The sequence below is a fragment of the Lynx canadensis genome, chromosome E1 (assembly GCF_007474595.2).
Source record: "Lynx canadensis isolate LIC74 chromosome E1, mLynCan4.pri.v2, whole genome shotgun sequence".
Taxonomy (NCBI): domain Eukaryota; kingdom Metazoa; phylum Chordata; class Mammalia; order Carnivora; family Felidae; genus Lynx; species Lynx canadensis.
Window position 1 is genome coordinate 5,908,717 of NC_044316.2, and position 17,948 is coordinate 5,926,664.

General features: G+C 46.9%; 1 protein-coding gene across 1 annotated transcript in view; it reads left to right on the top strand.

Moving 5' to 3' along the window:
* The first annotated feature begins 630 nt into the window (after positions 1-630).
* Positions 631-17,948, top strand: part of MAP2K4 (mitogen-activated protein kinase kinase 4) — a 139,678-nt gene continuing 122,360 nt past the window's right edge. The window contains exon 1 of the mRNA XM_030295062.1: positions 631-748. Coding sequence (XP_030150922.1) covers positions 631-748 — 118 coding nt within the window. The remainder of the gene's footprint in view (positions 749-17,948) is intronic.

Genomic DNA, 17,948 nt, shown 5'->3' on the forward strand with positions numbered 1-17,948 from the left:
AGAAGAGTCCGGAGACGTCGCTTTGAGTAGCACCCCGTAGCAGCCAGCCCCCAGGTCAGCGTGGAGGGTTGGGGTGTTGGGCGGAGCTTAACAGGGGCTCCTGATGGGACCACAGCTAGAGCCAGCGTGCCCTCTGGAAGTGCCCTGCCAGAGGCTGGACAGGAAGCACGACCCCGGGGGTCCTGTTCAGCTCGACCCGGTCTGATATCGGCGTCTGTGGTTTCCAGCAAGGGGGCCCGTAAACTTCTTGGGGTCGCAGGCCTCTGCGGGAGCGACGAAAGCTCTGCGTCCCCTAACCTCCCCGGCGCACCCGCGCTCGTAAACGCTGCTGCAAAGCGCCTTAGGCCCCGCGAGCCGGCCCGCAGCGCCGGGGCAGCCCGGCCGCCTTCCTCCGGGGCCGGGCACCCGCGCCCTGGGCGGTTCTGCGGCTCCGCAGCTGGCGCGGCTCGGCGTCAGGCTCCGGAGCGCGCGCGCGCGTGCGCGCGCGGGGAGGCGTGTCCGGGGGCGTGTCGGAGGCGGGCCGGGGGGGCGTGGCCGAGGCGGGCGCTGGCCGCGCCCCTCGGCCGTGCGAGAGGCCGAGCTTGCTGCATTGCAGCCGCCGCGGCGCCGCTCGGCTCCTCACTCCCAACAATGGCGGCTCCGAGCCCGAGCGGCGGCGGCGGCGGCTCCGGGGGCGGCAGCGGCAGCGGCACCCCGGGCCCCGTGGGGCCCCCGGCGCCGGGCCACCCGGCCGTCAGCAGCATGCAGGGTAAGGAACGCGCCAGCGCCGCGACCCCCGCCCCCCCGGCGCGGCCGTCGGCGTCGTCGCGGCCTGTCCCCGCGGCCCGCGGACGCCCCCGGACCCGGCCGAGGAAGCCGCCGGGGCGGCCCGCGCCCCCCGCCCGCCGCGCGCCCGGCCCTGCCCCGGCCCCGCGCAGCAGGCCCCCCGGCCCGCGGCCTCCGCGCGCAGCCCCCCGCCTCCACCCCAGCCCCCGTCCCGCTCGGCCCCCGCCGGGCCCGCGGGAGGCCCACCTGGCCCGGGCCCGACCCCGCGGCCGCCCCCGGCCGCCGCCGCCGCTCACCTGGCGCCGCCCCGCCCGCGTTTCCGGGCCCGCGCCGGGCTGGCATCCACGCGTGCCGGGCCGCGCCGCCGCAGGTAGCGGCGAGGCGCTGCGGTCACCGGCGCCCCGGCCTGGCGCCCACCTTCGCCCCGCCGCCGGCCGCCGCCGTGGGGCCCCGCGCAGGGCCATCTTGGCTCCCCGCGGGGCGCCGCCGGAGCCGGGCCCGCCCGCCGACTGGGCGCCCCCCGCGGGGACCCCCCGCGCCTGCAAACTTTCCCCGGGGGCGGGGGCGGGGGGAGGGGGAGGGGGGAGGGGGGAGGGACGGGGGTGGGGTGGGGGAGGGGCTGCTCCGGCCTGTGCCACCTGTAAGGTTAGTAGTTCCGACGGCCGTCGGGCCCGGGGTGACCGCGTTGGCGTGGCACAGGCTCGAAATATCCGCAAATACGCGAGAGCCCTGGATTCGGTTTCAATGGGGGAGACGCAGGAGACAGAAAGGCAGGGGGTCCCAGTGGTACTGGGTCGTGTCTGGACGTCCGAGGCCGCCGCCTCCTTAATGAATTAGTGCTTCTCCCCCACTGGGAAGGCGAATTCAAATCCGCGTGGCTGCTGACCGAGGGGGTGTTGTGAAAACACCAGCCCCCCCCCACCCCCACCCCTCCCCAGCCCATCAGGGGCCATTCCCTTAAGTTTTCGGGGGGGATTTCGGGGGAGTCCTGTTATTTTTAAAACCGGGAATCTCAGCGACCTCTTGGACGACTTCAGCTAACCGCTTGTGTTACATTATCAGCAGAATGGGTCGCGATACCCTGGGCGGTCAGTGTCACCATGGTGACATTTTCCTCTCTGATTAGAACCTTCCCGACAGGGCTCCTTGCTGCGTCTTGAGCCGCGTGTCCGGGTCTGTCTCAACCGCCTTGGGGTCTTCGTGTCGATGAGAGGGTGCGTGATTCAGGAAAGCAGAGACAGGATGCCCTCAAGTTTTCCCTCCCGGCTGGTTGCGCTCCCTGGGAGATCATTTCAATACACGTAAAGAATGGTGATGTACAGACGGGATGATGTCAGAGCTCCGAGGACACTTTCTGTGCAGGCCCTCATGATTAATTCAGACCGAAGTAGTTGTTGGCCGCTGCTGTGTTGCACAGCCCAATGTGTATGTGAGTGTATGCAGACGACGTAAAAGATGGGTTTTCTGATAAGGACCGCTTTCCAGTCCAGTTGTTGCTGGAAATGAGGCGGAAAAACGACAGGTTAGGATTGTATGGCTTTTGCAAAATGGGTGACTTCTAAAGCTTATAAAAATAGTGCATTTGTGTGTGTGTGTGTGTGTGTGTGTGTGTGTGTGTGTGTGGTGGGGAGTTTATTTTGGTGGGGGTAGGGATGCTGATAGTTTGAAAAAGCTGTATACATTAATTATTATTATTATTATTATTATTATTATTTTGGTTAAAAAATGTTGAGCTCCCCAGTGCTGGGCATAGACTCTAGTGCTGGGTATACAGCAGAGAGTTAGTTGGGCATTCTCCTCCCTCCTGATGAGACGGGGCAGGAAAGACAGTCCGCAGGTACATAAGAAAAGTTACTCACGGAGAAGAGTGTTAGGAAGGTAACAAGCGGGGTTTTGCGAGGGAAGATAAGAGGAGTGTGTGCTGTGCTTCGATAAGAGGGGTAGAGAAGACCTGTCTGGAAAGATGACTGTCGTGCTCCGGGCAGAGGGGACACTGTGTGTGTGTGTGTGTGAAGCTTCCGGAATGGGGAAGAGCTTGCGGTGCCCTTGTGGTTGGGCAATATTCTGAGGCTCTCCATTCTTCTCCGCCACCTCTGTGTTCTGATGTCTAGTAACCTTTCCAACAAGCGGAACCTAGTTTTAAAAGGGAGAAGGCGGACATAGGCCTCTCTTTGGATTATTGATGAATTTTCTTTTACCAGCATCATGTCTAGCCTTGATTGGCTGAGGAACCTGCTAGTTATAAGTGTCTTGTTCTTGAACCTTTTTTTGCTGACTCAGAACGAAGAGAAGCACCTGAAAGTCGCCGGACGTTGTCTAGTGCAATCCAGGTTATAATCCATGAGCTTAAAGAGCAGTTGAGGACCTTTTTTGTTTACTTTGTATGCTTAGAGCCCAACCTTTCATGCTTCCTCTGCTAGAGACCTTTGGTTTTAGATCGGGCTTCAGACCCTTAGAAGATGTTTGGTATATTCCACCCCCTTCCTCCAAGCTGTTTCTACTTGCTGCCCTGTAAAACATTGCCTTCCTGGGAGGTGTTAATGACCCTCCTCTTTCAAACAGCTAGTTTCAGGACTTATGGAATACATTTCACCTAACAGACATGCGAGGTCCTTCTGTGTGATAAGCTCTGTGCTGGGCACTGGATAACCCTGTACACTGTTTTCATGGCTTGACGTTTGTGACCCAAGAGTGTGGTCCACATTGGGAAGTATTGTTTCCCTAATGCCATAACATTTAGGAGCTCTGGAGTCCTGGATTTGAATCCCCTTGTCAGGATTTAAGATTTTTGTGACCTAGGGCAAGATACTCAACCTCTCTAACCCTCAGGTTTTCAGTTGGAAAGTAGGAAGGAATAATGCTCACTTCACAGGTTCTTTGTGAATGCATGTAGGGCATGGGTCTGACATAGTAAGGATGTGATACATGTTAGCCATCATCATTGTTTTAATGTTTTTTTTTCTTTAATGTTTATTTGGGGGGCAGAGACAGAGGGAGACGCAGAATCCGAAGCAGGCTCCAGGCTCTGAGCTGTCAGCACAGAGCCCGACGCGGGGCTCGAACTCACGGACTGTGAGATCATGACCTGAGCCGAAGCCGGACACTTGACCCACTGAGCCACCCAGGCGCCTCCCTCCATCATCATTGTTAATAGCAACAATGCGTTGTTTGTAATATGGTGTCATTAATAGTCTCTTTCACTATTAGTAGATGAGTCCCTAACCCCTCATGATCTACTACACAGTTTCTTTAGCTTCATTATTACTGGGTCCCACCCTTCTCACTAATCTGCTGATTTCTGCTTTTCATTATTGAGCCTTTCCTTTAAGAATATCCCTGATGGGTCTTTATAATACCTGGATTCAGGAAACTGCTCACTCCTCTGCAGGCGCTGTGACTTGGGGCATTTACTCACCTTTTCTGAACTCTGAGTTTCTCATCTGCTAAAATAGGAATAATACCCATATGGCTGGGCTGTTGTGAGGGTCACGTTATTAGAGTAATGCACATGGAAATGTTTGGAAAATTATAAACTATCAGAAAAAAGGATTATTATTAGACATGGTTATTTACCTCCTTGAGTTACGATTCGCTTAAAATGTATAGATTTGAAAGCTCTCATAAACACAAGAAGTTTATTCTAGAAGACTTAAAGCAGAGGAATATATAAAACTTCCTTAAACTTTACTCTGGTGGTTTAAATGTGGTTAGAATAGTTAGAACCTGCAATTGATTCTGAAGGATCAGTTCTGGAGGCATTTGTAAAGTACTTGTTACAGGAAATAGTCCTAAAGTATACATTGTAGTATTCAAAGTATACATTGTATATAATATAAAGTATACATTGTAGGTACCTCTCCTAATGAGCTGTTCTAGGCAGGCAGTTTTTCCTTTTTTTTTCTTGGGTCTTAAATGCAGATGTGTAACAAAACTTATGGACCAGTCCAGTCCTTACCCACTTAGCTTCACCTGAACAGTTAATAAATATCAATTTTTAAAAAATGTTTATTATTTTTGAGGGGGGGGGGCAGAGAATCCCAAGCAGCCTCTACGCTGTCAGTGCAGAGCCTGACACGAGGCTCAGTCCTACGGCTGTGAGGTCGTTACCCGAGCCGAAATCAAGAGTCAGATGCTTAACTGACTGAGCCACCAGGGCACCCATATAAATACCATTTTAAGTGAAAAGATGATAGCTTGATTGTCCTTAAACACACACAAAATAATGTACGGCCTGGCAGCTATGATTAATAATGCCATATTGCATATTTGAGAGCTGCTAACAGCAAATCTTAAAAGTTCTCATCACAAGAATAAAAGTTGTTTGTGTATGCGGTGGATGTTAACAAGACTTACTATGGTGACCATTTTTGGAGATATACACGTATCGACCCATTAAGTTGTACACCTGAAACTAATGTAATGTCAGCTATACCTCAATAAAAAAAAAATGCAAAAATAAACACACAAAACTTTCAAGTGTAATGACGCTTATCTGTTAAGAAAAAAATGAAGATTTAAAATCAATGCACTTTTTTTTCTCCCAGTAATATTGAAATACATAAAAGATGTGGGAAGCACCCTGTGATTATATTTGACTATTTGTTTTACCAGTTAGTCTGTGGTTTTCAAGAACTACGTGGAGATTCCTTTATCTGGATTTTAAAGAACTGAACTGTGCAGACAGTGGATATAGTTCCAAACCCTAGAATTTCTTGCCTTTTCTTCCCAGTGTGCTGAGTACTATTTCTCTACCATTTATTTGACATAACCTGAAACAAATGCAGCTTATAGCAAATTGGTCCCCCCGCAAAGCACACTGCATTTCTGTGTTCTCTTAAAAATCAAGCAACCCTGATCTTCAAAGACAAAAAAGTAGAAAAACCATGCTTTCAACACACTTTCTCACCTTTCCCTCTCACGTGCTTTCTAGTGAATGTGTCCTGAAACTTGTTTTGAGATGGGATATTAGCTAACCCTGTGTTTTGAGTCCTGTTTTCTTCTTTCCGAAATGTCTCTGTTTTCCTTCCGCTTTGTTTACCTAATCAGAGAGGCTGGATGGATTTGGGCGCATAGAGTTTCCCTGATTTCTAGGGGTCAGGAGATCACAGCTCCTTCATACGTAATCCGGTCAGTCTCCTCTGCGACCTCCATGTCTCAGAGGTAGAGATGCGGCCCAAATTACACAACCTGGGAAACTGTAATTCAGGTTTAAACTTAAGAAGGGAAACTGATAGTTAACACAGGTCTTTTCCATGGTCTCTACCTAATTTGATGCTCACCAGCACCCTCGAAGCGGAGGTGGGCACAGTCCCCTTTTGTAGATTAGGGAACTGACCACTTCAGGTAATTCGCCCCAATGGAGGCAGGTTTTAACCCAGCCTTTCTTCTTCCTGGTCAATAACACAGTTTCACACAGGTTCCCTGAGCTCTAAGTCATTTCAGCCATCAGGTCTGAGGGAAGAATGTTTGCCAGCAGAGATGCAGATTCAGGAATAGAAAGGGGAGATTATTTTAAGTTGCAGTCAGGGGGTGGGAGCTCTAAGCCGCCAGCCATGTTTGGGTTGTTTCTGGAGCCTTGTCCTTCCTGATGCTCCTTTTTATGTCACAGTTCTAAACTTGCTGGAGGGTCGACAGCAGCATTTTGAATTAGGGGGCGTTTTTCTTTCTTTTTCTTTTTTTAAAAATTTTTTAAAATTTCTTTTTGAGAGACACAGAGTGAGTGGGAGAGGAGCAGAGAGAGGGAGAGAGAGGGAGACACAGAATCCGAAGCAGGCTCCAGGCTCTGAGCTGTCGGCACAGAGCCCCCCGTGGGGCTCGGACCCACGAACCGTGAGATCATGACCCGAGCTGAAGTCGGATGCTTAACCGACTGAGCCACCCAGGCGCCCTAAAAATTTTTTTTTTTGATGTTTACTTTTGAGAGAGAGAGAGAGACAGACAGACAGAGTGCAAGCAGGGGAGGGTCAGAGAGAGAGGGAGACACAGAATCCGAAGCAGGCTCCAGTCTCTGAGCTGTCGGCACAGAGCCCCACACGGGGCTCGAACCCACGAACTGTGAGATCATGACTTGAGCCGAAGTCAGACACTTAACCCACTGAGCCACCCAGGCGCCCCTGGAACATTTTAATTACGCATTGGCCCAGGGCGGGCAGTATAGATGTGAAAGGTAGTGGAACTCTTTCAACACTACATGTGCCACGGCAAAGGAACCCAGTTAGCAAAAGAGTTCATAACTGATGTCACCATCCTGACTAGGTCTGTCATCTGGGGCAAGTGACTGTCTCTGCTTTCTTTCTACCCTTATCCCCCCAGCTCCAGAAGAGGAGACACAGTCTTCATGTGTCTCCTCACACTCCTGGCAAAGTTGAGAAGTAACGTGTGCTTCTCGAAATGATTCGAGGGCCAGGAGTGACAAGATCTGCCTAATTTGGGGCTACACAGTCAAAGGGAGCATCGGTTAGCAGTTGACGCAAGATGGGCCCCTGGAAAGACGATGCCATTGCTACAGCTGGATTCCTGAACGGCACCTCATTCTCCACGACGTGGAAAGATGATCGAGGTAGACACCACAGCAGCTTTTTCAGGGCCTACCTTGTTTCCGCTTACCAAAGATCGCTCCGACAAAATTTTTAAAAGGGGGGAGACCAGAAAGGCGTTGCCAGACATATTTGGTAATGCGTTCATTGTCTGACTTTGCTGAAAAAACTAAGTGACACTAAGTGGCTCCCCCTGATGGATGCCAGTATCCCTGAGATCTGGGTTGGGGTCCTGCCAGGGAAACTATCCACCTTCGTGGACACCAGGACACCAGGCTGTGTCTAGGAAGGGCTGTGGCAGAATGTAGAGCCCGGGGTGGGGATCCCCGTGCTGTCTGGAGTCCCTCCCTGTTTCCTCCCTTAGGGTGACAGGAAGTAAAAGGAGGGGGACTGGTTTTGTGTAGGCGGAGCTGGTCCCGATGGGGAAGGTGCCACAGCCATTGCTCACCTGAGGGAGGGACCAGGAGTAATTACTGTGGTAGTAATAACCTCTAGTCTAGGCGCAGTGCTGGACATTTTAGATCTGTTAATCATCACAAAGCACTTTTGGGTAGTACTCTTGTGTTCTACAGATGAGAAAATGGAGGCTCACGGAGGTTCGATACTTGCCGCAGTCACAGTCATAAACTGCCCCGCCCAGGTACACTGGGGCTTCAGTGAACAGGTTGGAGATGATAATATAGCCTTTAGTTACATAGCCAAAGAGTCAATGGGGTAGTTTATTGGCCACAGGCAGAAAAAAGAAATGGCTTAGGAGGACTGACAAGATCCCGAGTTAAAAACAACTTTGGAGAGGATTTGATCGCTATTTTTTTTAAATTGTTTATTTTTGAGACAGAAAGAACATGAGCGGGGGAGGGGCAGAGAGAGAGAGAGAGAGAGAGAGAATGAATCTGAGGCAGGCTCCAGGCTCCGAGCTGTCAGTACAGAGCCCGACGCGGGCTTCAAACCCACAAACCGTGAGATCCTGACCTGAGCTGAAGTCAGCTGAGCTCTGCAGGCACCCCGGATTTGATCAGTGTTTATGAAATCACGAATGGTTCCGGATGAGGCAGGCAAGCTGGAATTAGTGAATTAGGGTGGCTCCCCTTTTCGGTTAGTGAATGGTGAAGCAAGGGGAGGCAGGAAGCAAATCTCGCGGAAAGCACTCTTGAGCACAACGAAAACACAACTTTTGGACAAGCTGAGATCAGCCCTTAGATGTTAGAGCCCTAATGATGTACTCTGAATAACTCCGCAGTTGGGGCCACATGCCACAATTTTGAGGTTGATTTTGGAAGGCAGCACACACGAGGCTCCTCCTGCTCCTGTTGGAAGCAGGACTGGGTAGCTTGCTCTACTGGGTACTGGCGTGACCCAGTAAGGGGGTTCTGATTTCCTTCCTCCCTCCCTCCCTCCCTCCCTCCCTTCTCTTTTTCTTTCTTTCTCTCTCTCTCTCTCTCTCTCTCTCTCTCTCTAAGTTTATGTATTTTGAGAGAGACAGAGAGTGGGAGCAGGTGAGGGGTGGTCAGAGAGAGGGAGAGTCCCCAGCAGGTTCTGCACTGTCAACGCAGACCCCATCCAGGGCTCGAACTCACAAAACCATGAGGTCGTGACCAGAGCTGAAATCAAGAGCCAGACGCCCAGCCGACCGGGCCACCCGGACGCCCCAGGCTCTGATTTTCTTTACGCCAGTGTGGATGGATACTGTGGCCCATAGTCCGTTTTCAGCAGTGCCACACTCGGCTGTGAGGGAGCTGGAAGGCACTGCCGGGGGAGCTGGAAACCACTGATGCCCCTGTCCCGCACCCTCGCTGGGTTATACCATCAACCCAGAGAAGGGGACCCGGGATAATGCAAAGCTCCACGGGGCCGTTTCACAGGCATAGCAGGTGTCGACACACTGTTCCCAAATTCTAAGATAAGATTACCTGATTACTATTCTTGTTTGTTTTTAACGTTTAAAAATTTATTTATTTTTTAAATGTACATCCAAGTTAGCATATAGTGCTGATTTCACAGTGATTTCAGGAGTAGATTCCTTAGTGCCCCTCACCCATTTAGCCCATCCCCCCTCCCACAACCCCTCCAGGAACCCTCTGTTTGTTCTTCATATTTAAGAGTCTTTTATGTTTTGTCCCCCTCCCTGTTTTTTGGTTTTTTTTTTTTAATGTTTATTCATCTTTGAGAGACAGAGCGTGAGCAGGGGAGGGGCAGAGAGAGAGGGAGACACAGAATCCAAAGCAGGCTCCAGGCTCCCAGCTGTCGGCACAGAGCCTGACTCGGGGCTCGAACCCACGAACCCTGAGACCATGACCTGAGCCAAAGTTGGACGCTCAACTGACTGAGTCACTCAGGCTCCCCTCCTCCCTATTTTTCTATTAATTTTGCTTTCCTTCATGTTCATCTGTCTTGTATCTTAAAGTCCTCGTACGAGTGAAGTCATGATATTTGTCTTTCTCTGACTAATTTCACTTAGTATAATATCCTCTAGTTCCATCCAGGTAGTTGCAAATGGCAAGATTTCATTCTTTTTGATTGCTGAGTAATACTCCATCGTGTGTATGTACATATATATATATATATGTATATGTATATGTATATATATATGCACAATACATATATATATATATATATATATATATATGCACACACAAACACACACACACCACATCTTTATCCATTCATCCATCGATGGACATTTGGGCTCTTTCCATACTTTGGCTGTTGTCAGTAGTGCTGCTAGAAACATGGGGGTGCATGTGTCCCTTAGAAACAGCACACTTGTATCCCGTGGATAAATGCCCAGTAGTGCAATTACCGGGTCGTAGGGTAGTTCTATTTTTAGTTTTTTGAGGAACCTCCATACTGTTTTCCAGAGTGGCCGCACCAGCTTGCATTCCCACCAACAATGCAAAAGAGATCCTTTTTCTCTGCATCCTCGCCAATGTCTGTTGTTGCCTGAATTGTTAACGTTAGCCATTCTGACAGGTGTGAGGTGCTATCTCATTGTGGTTTTGATTCGTATTTGGATGTCTTCTTTGGAGAAATGTCTGTTCATGTCTTTTGCCCATTTCCTCACTGGATTATTTGTTTTTTTGGGGGTGTTGAGTTTGATCAGTTCTTTATAGATTTTGGATACTAACCCTTTATCTGATATGTCATTTGCAGATATCTTCTCCCATTCTGTCGGTTGCCTTTTAGTTTTGCTGATAGTTTCGTTCGCTGTGCAGAAGGTTTTTATTTTGATGAGGTTCCAATAGCTCATTTTTGCTTTGGTTAAGTTTTTTTTAATGTTTATTTTTAACAGAGAGACAGAGTGTGAGCCACCGAAAGGCAGAGGGAGAGAGAGAGAGAGAGAGAGAGAGAGAGAGAGAGAGAGAGAGAGAGAGAGAGAGAGAGAAAAAAGTAGGCTCCAGAGCCCGATGTAGGGCTCGAACTTAGGAACTGCAAGATCATGACCTGACCTGAGCCGAAGTGGGATGCTTAACTGACCGGACCACTCAGACACCCCCCTCATTATTATTCTTAATTTTATAGTTAAAGGAGGAAACGGAGGTTCAGGTGAAATGACTTGACTTTCACAGTTGGAACTAGGACCCTGGATTAACATTTTTTATTTTGTCTTCTACTTTCTCAAATACTCTCTGCCTTTTGTTTTTGTATACACTTGCTCACCTCCTACATGGCCTTGTAAACTAATGCAGACAAGCTCACTTTGTCTGGCAGATACCATAATGGTCGGTTTCCAGTCCTGGCCAGTGAAGGGCTCTCACGATTGGGGTAAGAGCGTGAGGTTGAGGAGGAGTGTGGGAAAGAGGGTGGCCCAGTTTGAAAGGGGAGGAGAAAGCCCCACAGAGCTCCAATTCTCTTGACCGCTTCCTAACACATTGTCATATGTATACATCTGGGTATTTAGTCTTGGTTGGGTGGGGGGAGGGTTAAGATTTAATGCAAATAAACTTACCTGGGACCAGATAAAATGAAAAGATTCAAGGTGGAGGATCATGTGAAATTTAGTCCCAGCCTACAGATACCAGGATAAAAAAGTGGGAGGAGGCCCCTGAGATTTTCAAAATTACCTGGTTACCAGCAACAGATTGAACTGGTACCTCGTGCTCCTGGAGTTGTAGTACATGAAGCGAGTGCGTGGAAAGACAGAATTGAGATACGGGTGACCTCAAAAATTGAACATTTGTGAATGAATAGTGATGGACTAATTATAGCCTAGCCACAAACTGGCTTTTTATAAAGCTGAGAATATTGGAAGTTTTCCTCATCATTTCTTTCCTCCAACCTTTCTGTTCTCGGACGAGGTTGCTGGTGGTCCCCTTGGCCCCTCCCTGCCCTTTGAGTTTAATGAGCTAGGGGAGCTCTAGAAAGATTTAGCTAATAGCCTTTTGTCTGGTTTAATTGATAGGATTAAGTGGGATTCCAAGGTGAGCCATTATGTTTGAGTTAGTTTAACCCTCCTTGCCTGTAAACTCCGCGTCTGGTAGCAAGCCTTTTTTAATTTTATTTTTAAAAATTTTTATTTTTGAGAGAGAGGGAGACAGAGAATCTGAAGCACACCCGCACTGTCCGCACAAAGCCCAACACGGGGCTCGAACTCATGAACTGTGAGATCGTGACCTGAGCTGAACCTCAGCTCAACCCACTGAGCCACCCGCAAGTCTTTTCTGAGGGAGAAGTAATGCAGAGATGGACAGATCCGTTCACCTGGTCACTGTATCCGTAACTAGATAAAAAGAACAAGTCTGTACTTAGGTGGTGAGCATTTCAGCCTCCTCCCTTTTTATCTACCTGCGTTGATTCCTGTATCTAAGGTGGATTTAACCTCCCATGTGGTTAGATCAGTAATTGGTGACATTGTAACATTATCAGTTACATATACATTTAAGCATTTTTTTTCTGTTTCTTAAAATTACCCTGTAACTTATTTTTAACAGTTGTGCAAACAGCCCCAACTCCTTCTTTTTCTTGTATCTTTCAAGTTTATTTTTCTTGCTCCTTTCTCCATTCATATTGTTATTTTGTTTTCCTCTCCTGCTTCCCTTTAATTTTGCTAACTAGTAGCGAACACTAACTATATTTAGAGCTGAAAAGAGAAGAGTGACTATTGCCTTCAACTTGTTTCAGTCTTTCATCAGTTTCCCCTCCAGCTGTCAGGTGGATTTTGCCTTCAGCTCAGCAGGGAGAGCTGGAGACCCGCCTTCCGAACTGAGGCTGGGGTTCCTCTGTGCTCTCTATGCCACTGCTGCTAACAGAGAGCCAGTTTCCTCTCCTTCCGACCTGTGTTCACCTCATTGGGCCCGTGGGACGGTGGCTGGGCTGGCTTTTAGTTGCTTAGGCTTACAAGGGCCACGGATCTCCGACTTTTTTCGGAGCTGGGGCAGCAAGTTGAACTTGAGGGGTAGCTGCCTCCAGGTTTAGCCTGGGTCCTCCAGCCCGGAGCTCCCCGGTGCCCACTCCCCCTGTGTTGGCATTTGTGTGGTTAGCTAGTAAGCGGTGGGTTACTCTTGGGCAAAGTAGCTACGTTGGGATTTTTCTGGTATTGTACCTGATAGGTGATATCTTTATCTTAGAATCCTAAGCATTCTGATAATTGGATGGGAGAGAGTACTTAAACACATGCTTCTTTTAGTCCTGGCTCTTTTCCTAGAAGTTTTGGTTGAATTCCCATAAATACAGAATGAGTAGTGATACTCATTCTGAATTTCCCATGTGGTTTCTGAAGGCATTAATAAACGCACTCATAGGTGGACTATTGAGAAAACCAGGCATTCACCCCCTAAACCAAGGGGGTGAAAGAATATCTTAAGAATATTTAAATATTTTATTTAAGAACCTTAAATATTTTGTTGTCAACAGCTTATTTTACTGGGTGCATTTTACAAAAAAATAACATCTATATAAATGAATACATAAGGCGTAATCAGGTCCAGCTGGATTTGGGAAATGTGCTCACGTTCCTAAGGAGATTTCACAGGTTTTCTTCCTGTAACTTGTAAGGTCCCACCCTGCATATCATTCCTAGGGACACCACCCCCTCTCAGGCCTCCTAGAAGAAGTTGAGTAGTTAATCATTATTTTATGATTTTACCTCAGTAATGATTTTACCATTAGTTCATGATTTTACCAGTGAGGTTAGCGAATTGACTAGAAAATGTTGCTTTGGTTTAGATTTCGTAATTTATGAACTGCTTTTGAAGCTTTTGAATCAGGGGTAGTAGTTAATCACAGACAGTGTTAAGTCAGCAATTAGGGTTAATAAAAGTCACTTGTAACATGTTCTGAATTTGTAGATTGAAAGCATTGATAAGATTACTTTAAAAGTTACTCTTGACTTCCAAGGGCTAATGGCTATTCTGTTCATCCAATAGATGTGAAACATTAAGGTAATTGCAGAATTTAGAATTTCAATCTAATTTCAGCTTCATTTAATAAAGTACTACCCCAGAGAGAGCTGACTTTTTAAAAGAAAGCTCACGTGTTAGAGTTTTCACTTTGCTAGTGGGGGGTATGTGATTCGAACTGTTCCTGAATCAGTTTTATTCAAATGTGATACAAGAATGCAATGTCATGTTCTAATTTTGGTTTGTTTGATTTACAGTCAATGAACTGGAACTTATCTCTTTTACTTTAGGCTTTCAGATAAACTTCTGTGAAAAGGCACAAAGTAAGCTACAAATTTTATGGTCCTATGCTACTTATTTTTTTTCATATCCATCTTGGTATTGGGAATGTGTCCACGACTGTTTCAACTAACCAACCATGGCGATGTTACACTCAAAGAGCTTCCATTTCTCATTCTTTTTCCAAATACAATAATAATAATAATAATAATAATCTATTCTTGATTGTAAATTGTTTTTGCTCAAAATTGAAATAGATACATACAGGTATTCAAATGCTTGTAGGTATAGAAAGTTGTATATAGATGTGCAGATAACTTACAGATATTCAGATGTATATACGTATAGAAATCATAGTAGATTTGGAAAGATGTATACAGGTATGGAAAGGTATATTTATGTGTATGAGTTATGAAAAGATATGCATAGGTATTTGGATTTCACCATAATGCAAACTACAAGCTGAGGAAAGTTCTCTTTTAAGATTGTGGTGCAGAGTATTTCATGGTACTCAGAGATTTCATGATTTAAGATTGATTTTTTTGGAACTATACACATAGAGTGTTTTCATTTTTTTCTTTGAAACGAAGCTTGTTTCTTCCTCCTGCCTCCCCCTACCTCAATTGGACTAGTGTTCTCTATTAGGACACCAGTCTTAAAAGAATGCAGAGTAAGTTTTCTATTCAATAACAAGCAAAACTTATAAAGCTAAAACAAATGCATTAAAAACATTTTAAAATTTATTTATACGTTTTGAGAGGAGGGGGAGGCGGAGAGAGAGGCGGGGAGAGAGAATCCCAAGCAGTCTCCACACTCAGTGTGGAACCTGATGTGGGGCTCGATCCCATGACTATGAGATCATGACTTGAGCTGAAATAAGGAGCCAGCCAGCCACTTAACCAACTGAGCCACCTAGATGCCCCCAACAAATGCATCTTATTTATTTATTTGTTTAAAAAATTTTTTTTAACATTTATTCATTTGTGAGACAGAGAGAGACAGAGAGAGAGAGAGAGAGAGAGAGAGAGAGAGAGAGCGCGCGCGCAAGTGGGGGAGGGGCAGAGAGAGAGGGAGACACAGAATCTGAAGCAGGCTCCAGACTCTGAGCTGTCAGCACAGAGCCCGATGCAGGGCTCGAACTCATGAACTACAAGATCATGACCTGAGCTGAAATCAGATGCTTAACTGACTGAACCACCCAGGCGCCCCAGCAAACGCATTTTGTTTTTTATTTTATTTTTTTTTATTATTTAAAAAAATTTTTTTTAACGTTTATTTATTTTTGAGACAGGGAGAGACAGAGCATGAACAGGGGAGGGTCAGAGAGAGGGAGACACAGAATCTGAAACAGACTCCAGGCTCTGAGCTGTCAGCACAGAGCCCGACCCGGGGCTCGAACCCACGAACCACGAGATCATGACCTGAGCTGAAATCAGATGCTTAACTGACTGAGCCACCCAGGTGCCCCAGCACACACTTTTTAAACTTAAATATCATTTGTATAAATGCAGTTAAGAACTCCCCACTCAAGGAGACTATTCTTCAGTTAACATAAAAAAAAATCCCCAAGTATAATGTAACTAGTTTCATCTTATTTATTTACAGAGTGAGGAAGAATGGTGGCCACTTTTTGGTACACATCCTTCTTCTCCCCCAGCTTTATTGAGATGTAATTGACTTGTAATTATGTAAGCCTAAGGTGTACAATGTGATAACTTGTATGTTGCAAAATGATGATCGCTGTAGGGTTAACACCTCCCTCACCTTGCATAATTAATACTCTTTTTTGTGCTGAGAACATTTAAGATGTACTGTTTTAATAATTTTTTAAAATATTTTTTGATGTTTATTTTTTTATATTAGAGAGAGAGTGAGTGAGAGAGAGCGCGTGAGCAAGCGAGGGAGGGGCAGAGAGAGACAGAGGGAGAGAGAGAATCCCAAGCAGGCTCTGACAGTGCAGAGCCCGATGCAGGGCTCGAACCACAAACTGTGAGATCATGACCTGAGCTGAAATCAAGAGTCAGAGGCTTGGGGCGCCTGGGTGGCGCAGTCGGTTAAGCGTCCGACTTCAGCCAGGTCACGATCTCGCGGTCCGTGAGTTCGAGCCCCGCGTCAGGCTCTGGGCTGATGGCTCAGAGCCTGGAGCCTGTTTCCGATTCTGTGTCTCCCTCTCTCTCTGCCCCTCCCCCGTTCATGCTCTGTCTCTCTCTGTCCCAAAAATAAATAAACATTGAAAAAAAAATTAAAAAAAAAAAAAAAAAAGAGTCAGAGGCTTAACCAACTGAGCCACCCAGGCACCCCTAACATTTTCCGATGGAATCAAAATGTTTATAATTTCCATTGATTGAACATTGTGACTTCCTTTGAAATGTAGTTAGCAAACAATGTATTTCTTGAATGGCTCACTCATGACACAGAGTAGGGCAGCCAGACCCTAGGATCACCATTTTTTAATCGGCTCATTATTATCCTTCTCTTACCTTAAACTAAAGATATTGTACAATTGCCTGCCCATATTTGATATATATCTGTGTATAATGAAGTTACAACTTCTATTTTATGCTATTTTAATTTTAATACACTTACTATGATAATTTTTTGCTTTCGCTTATATTTTAACAAAATGTTTCTCTATATTATAATTTTTAGTTTTTCTATATTGGCAACATTTAATCTAAGAAAAATGCTGACATTTAAAAAATGTAAAGCTGCATTCACATTGTTGCCCTTTTTTCTAACTTAGTCCAGTTGTGGACGTAAAACCAGAGAGATGTACTGATTTTGTTAAGCTTAAAGTTGTGTACGCAGTGTCCATAAAAAGCTCTGTGGCTAGATTAAAAGTGCCTTTGGACTGTCTAAATGGTTCTGTCCCTTCTCCGTTGTTACAGAAACGGCAGATTTGTGGTGCTGCCTGCCTGGAACCTGGAAGAATCGAACAAGGAAGCATATATATATATAATACTCCCGCTTTGATTCTCACTTCTGGGTTGTCTTCACTGCCTCTTCACATTGACTGCCTTCTCACGTCTCCTTTTTTATTTCCCCCTCTCACTTTGGGACATCCTCCTCTTTGTGTTCCAGCTTTTGGGATTCAACGCCGTTTGATACGTTCATTCACGAAGCACCTGTTGCATGCCTAGGTACCAGAAAGTGGGGGAGCCGATGGGTCCGGAAATGAATAGGTCCCTGCCCTTGCTGACTCTTAGTGTAGTGGACCTGAGTTGATCCGGGTTTGATTCTGAGTGTTCAGCTGCTGATGCTACAGATTGATTAGCAGCTGAACACAGGGTGAGGTGGTGCAGGAGGCAGGGGTACAGGGCACGTCTGCCCTGCTGTTGTAAGAGAGAGCAGCATGGGGCTGGGTGGGGGTGGGGGTGGGGGTGCCATGGGTCTCCTGAGAGCTGCTTTCCTGATTGGAGAACGGGGCTCAAAGATCCAGCGATGGGCCTGCCCTACTTTGGAGTTGAGCAGAGCTCTCTGCGGGCTGGGACCTCAGCGGAAGACTCAAGTAAAGGGAGGGTTGGAGCAGGGATGTTGGTAGGGATGGCCGGCTCTAAGTTGACGGTATTTATTTTTGTACTAAACGTTTAACTTTCCAGTTGCTTACATACATTAACTTTTTTCCAAGATCGGTCCTGTCCTAAAGATTAAAGTACAACTTTGTAATGTTTGTAGACAACCAGGCTTACGTTTGGGATATAGACATTGACTTTATGTTAAAGGCGGTCACTGTCTCTTTAAAACTAAAGGGCTTGAAATCGTGCAGGTAGCGTTTTCTCATCGAATAGGACCTCCTGTAGGGCCAGAATCTCCCATCTTATTCTCAGGATGTTTCAGAATTCTCAGAAGGACTTAGATTTAGTTCATTAAAAACACTTCTGTGCATACGGTAGTTGTAGGAGGGGACGGAGCGCAAAGAGCACAGAATTATCGTGAAGAACCCAGTGAGTGCATGCAGTGGCCTCACGTGCTTGATTGATTCTCCGTCATAAGTCAGAAAGACTTATTGTAAGATGATTCTGATGACTAATGG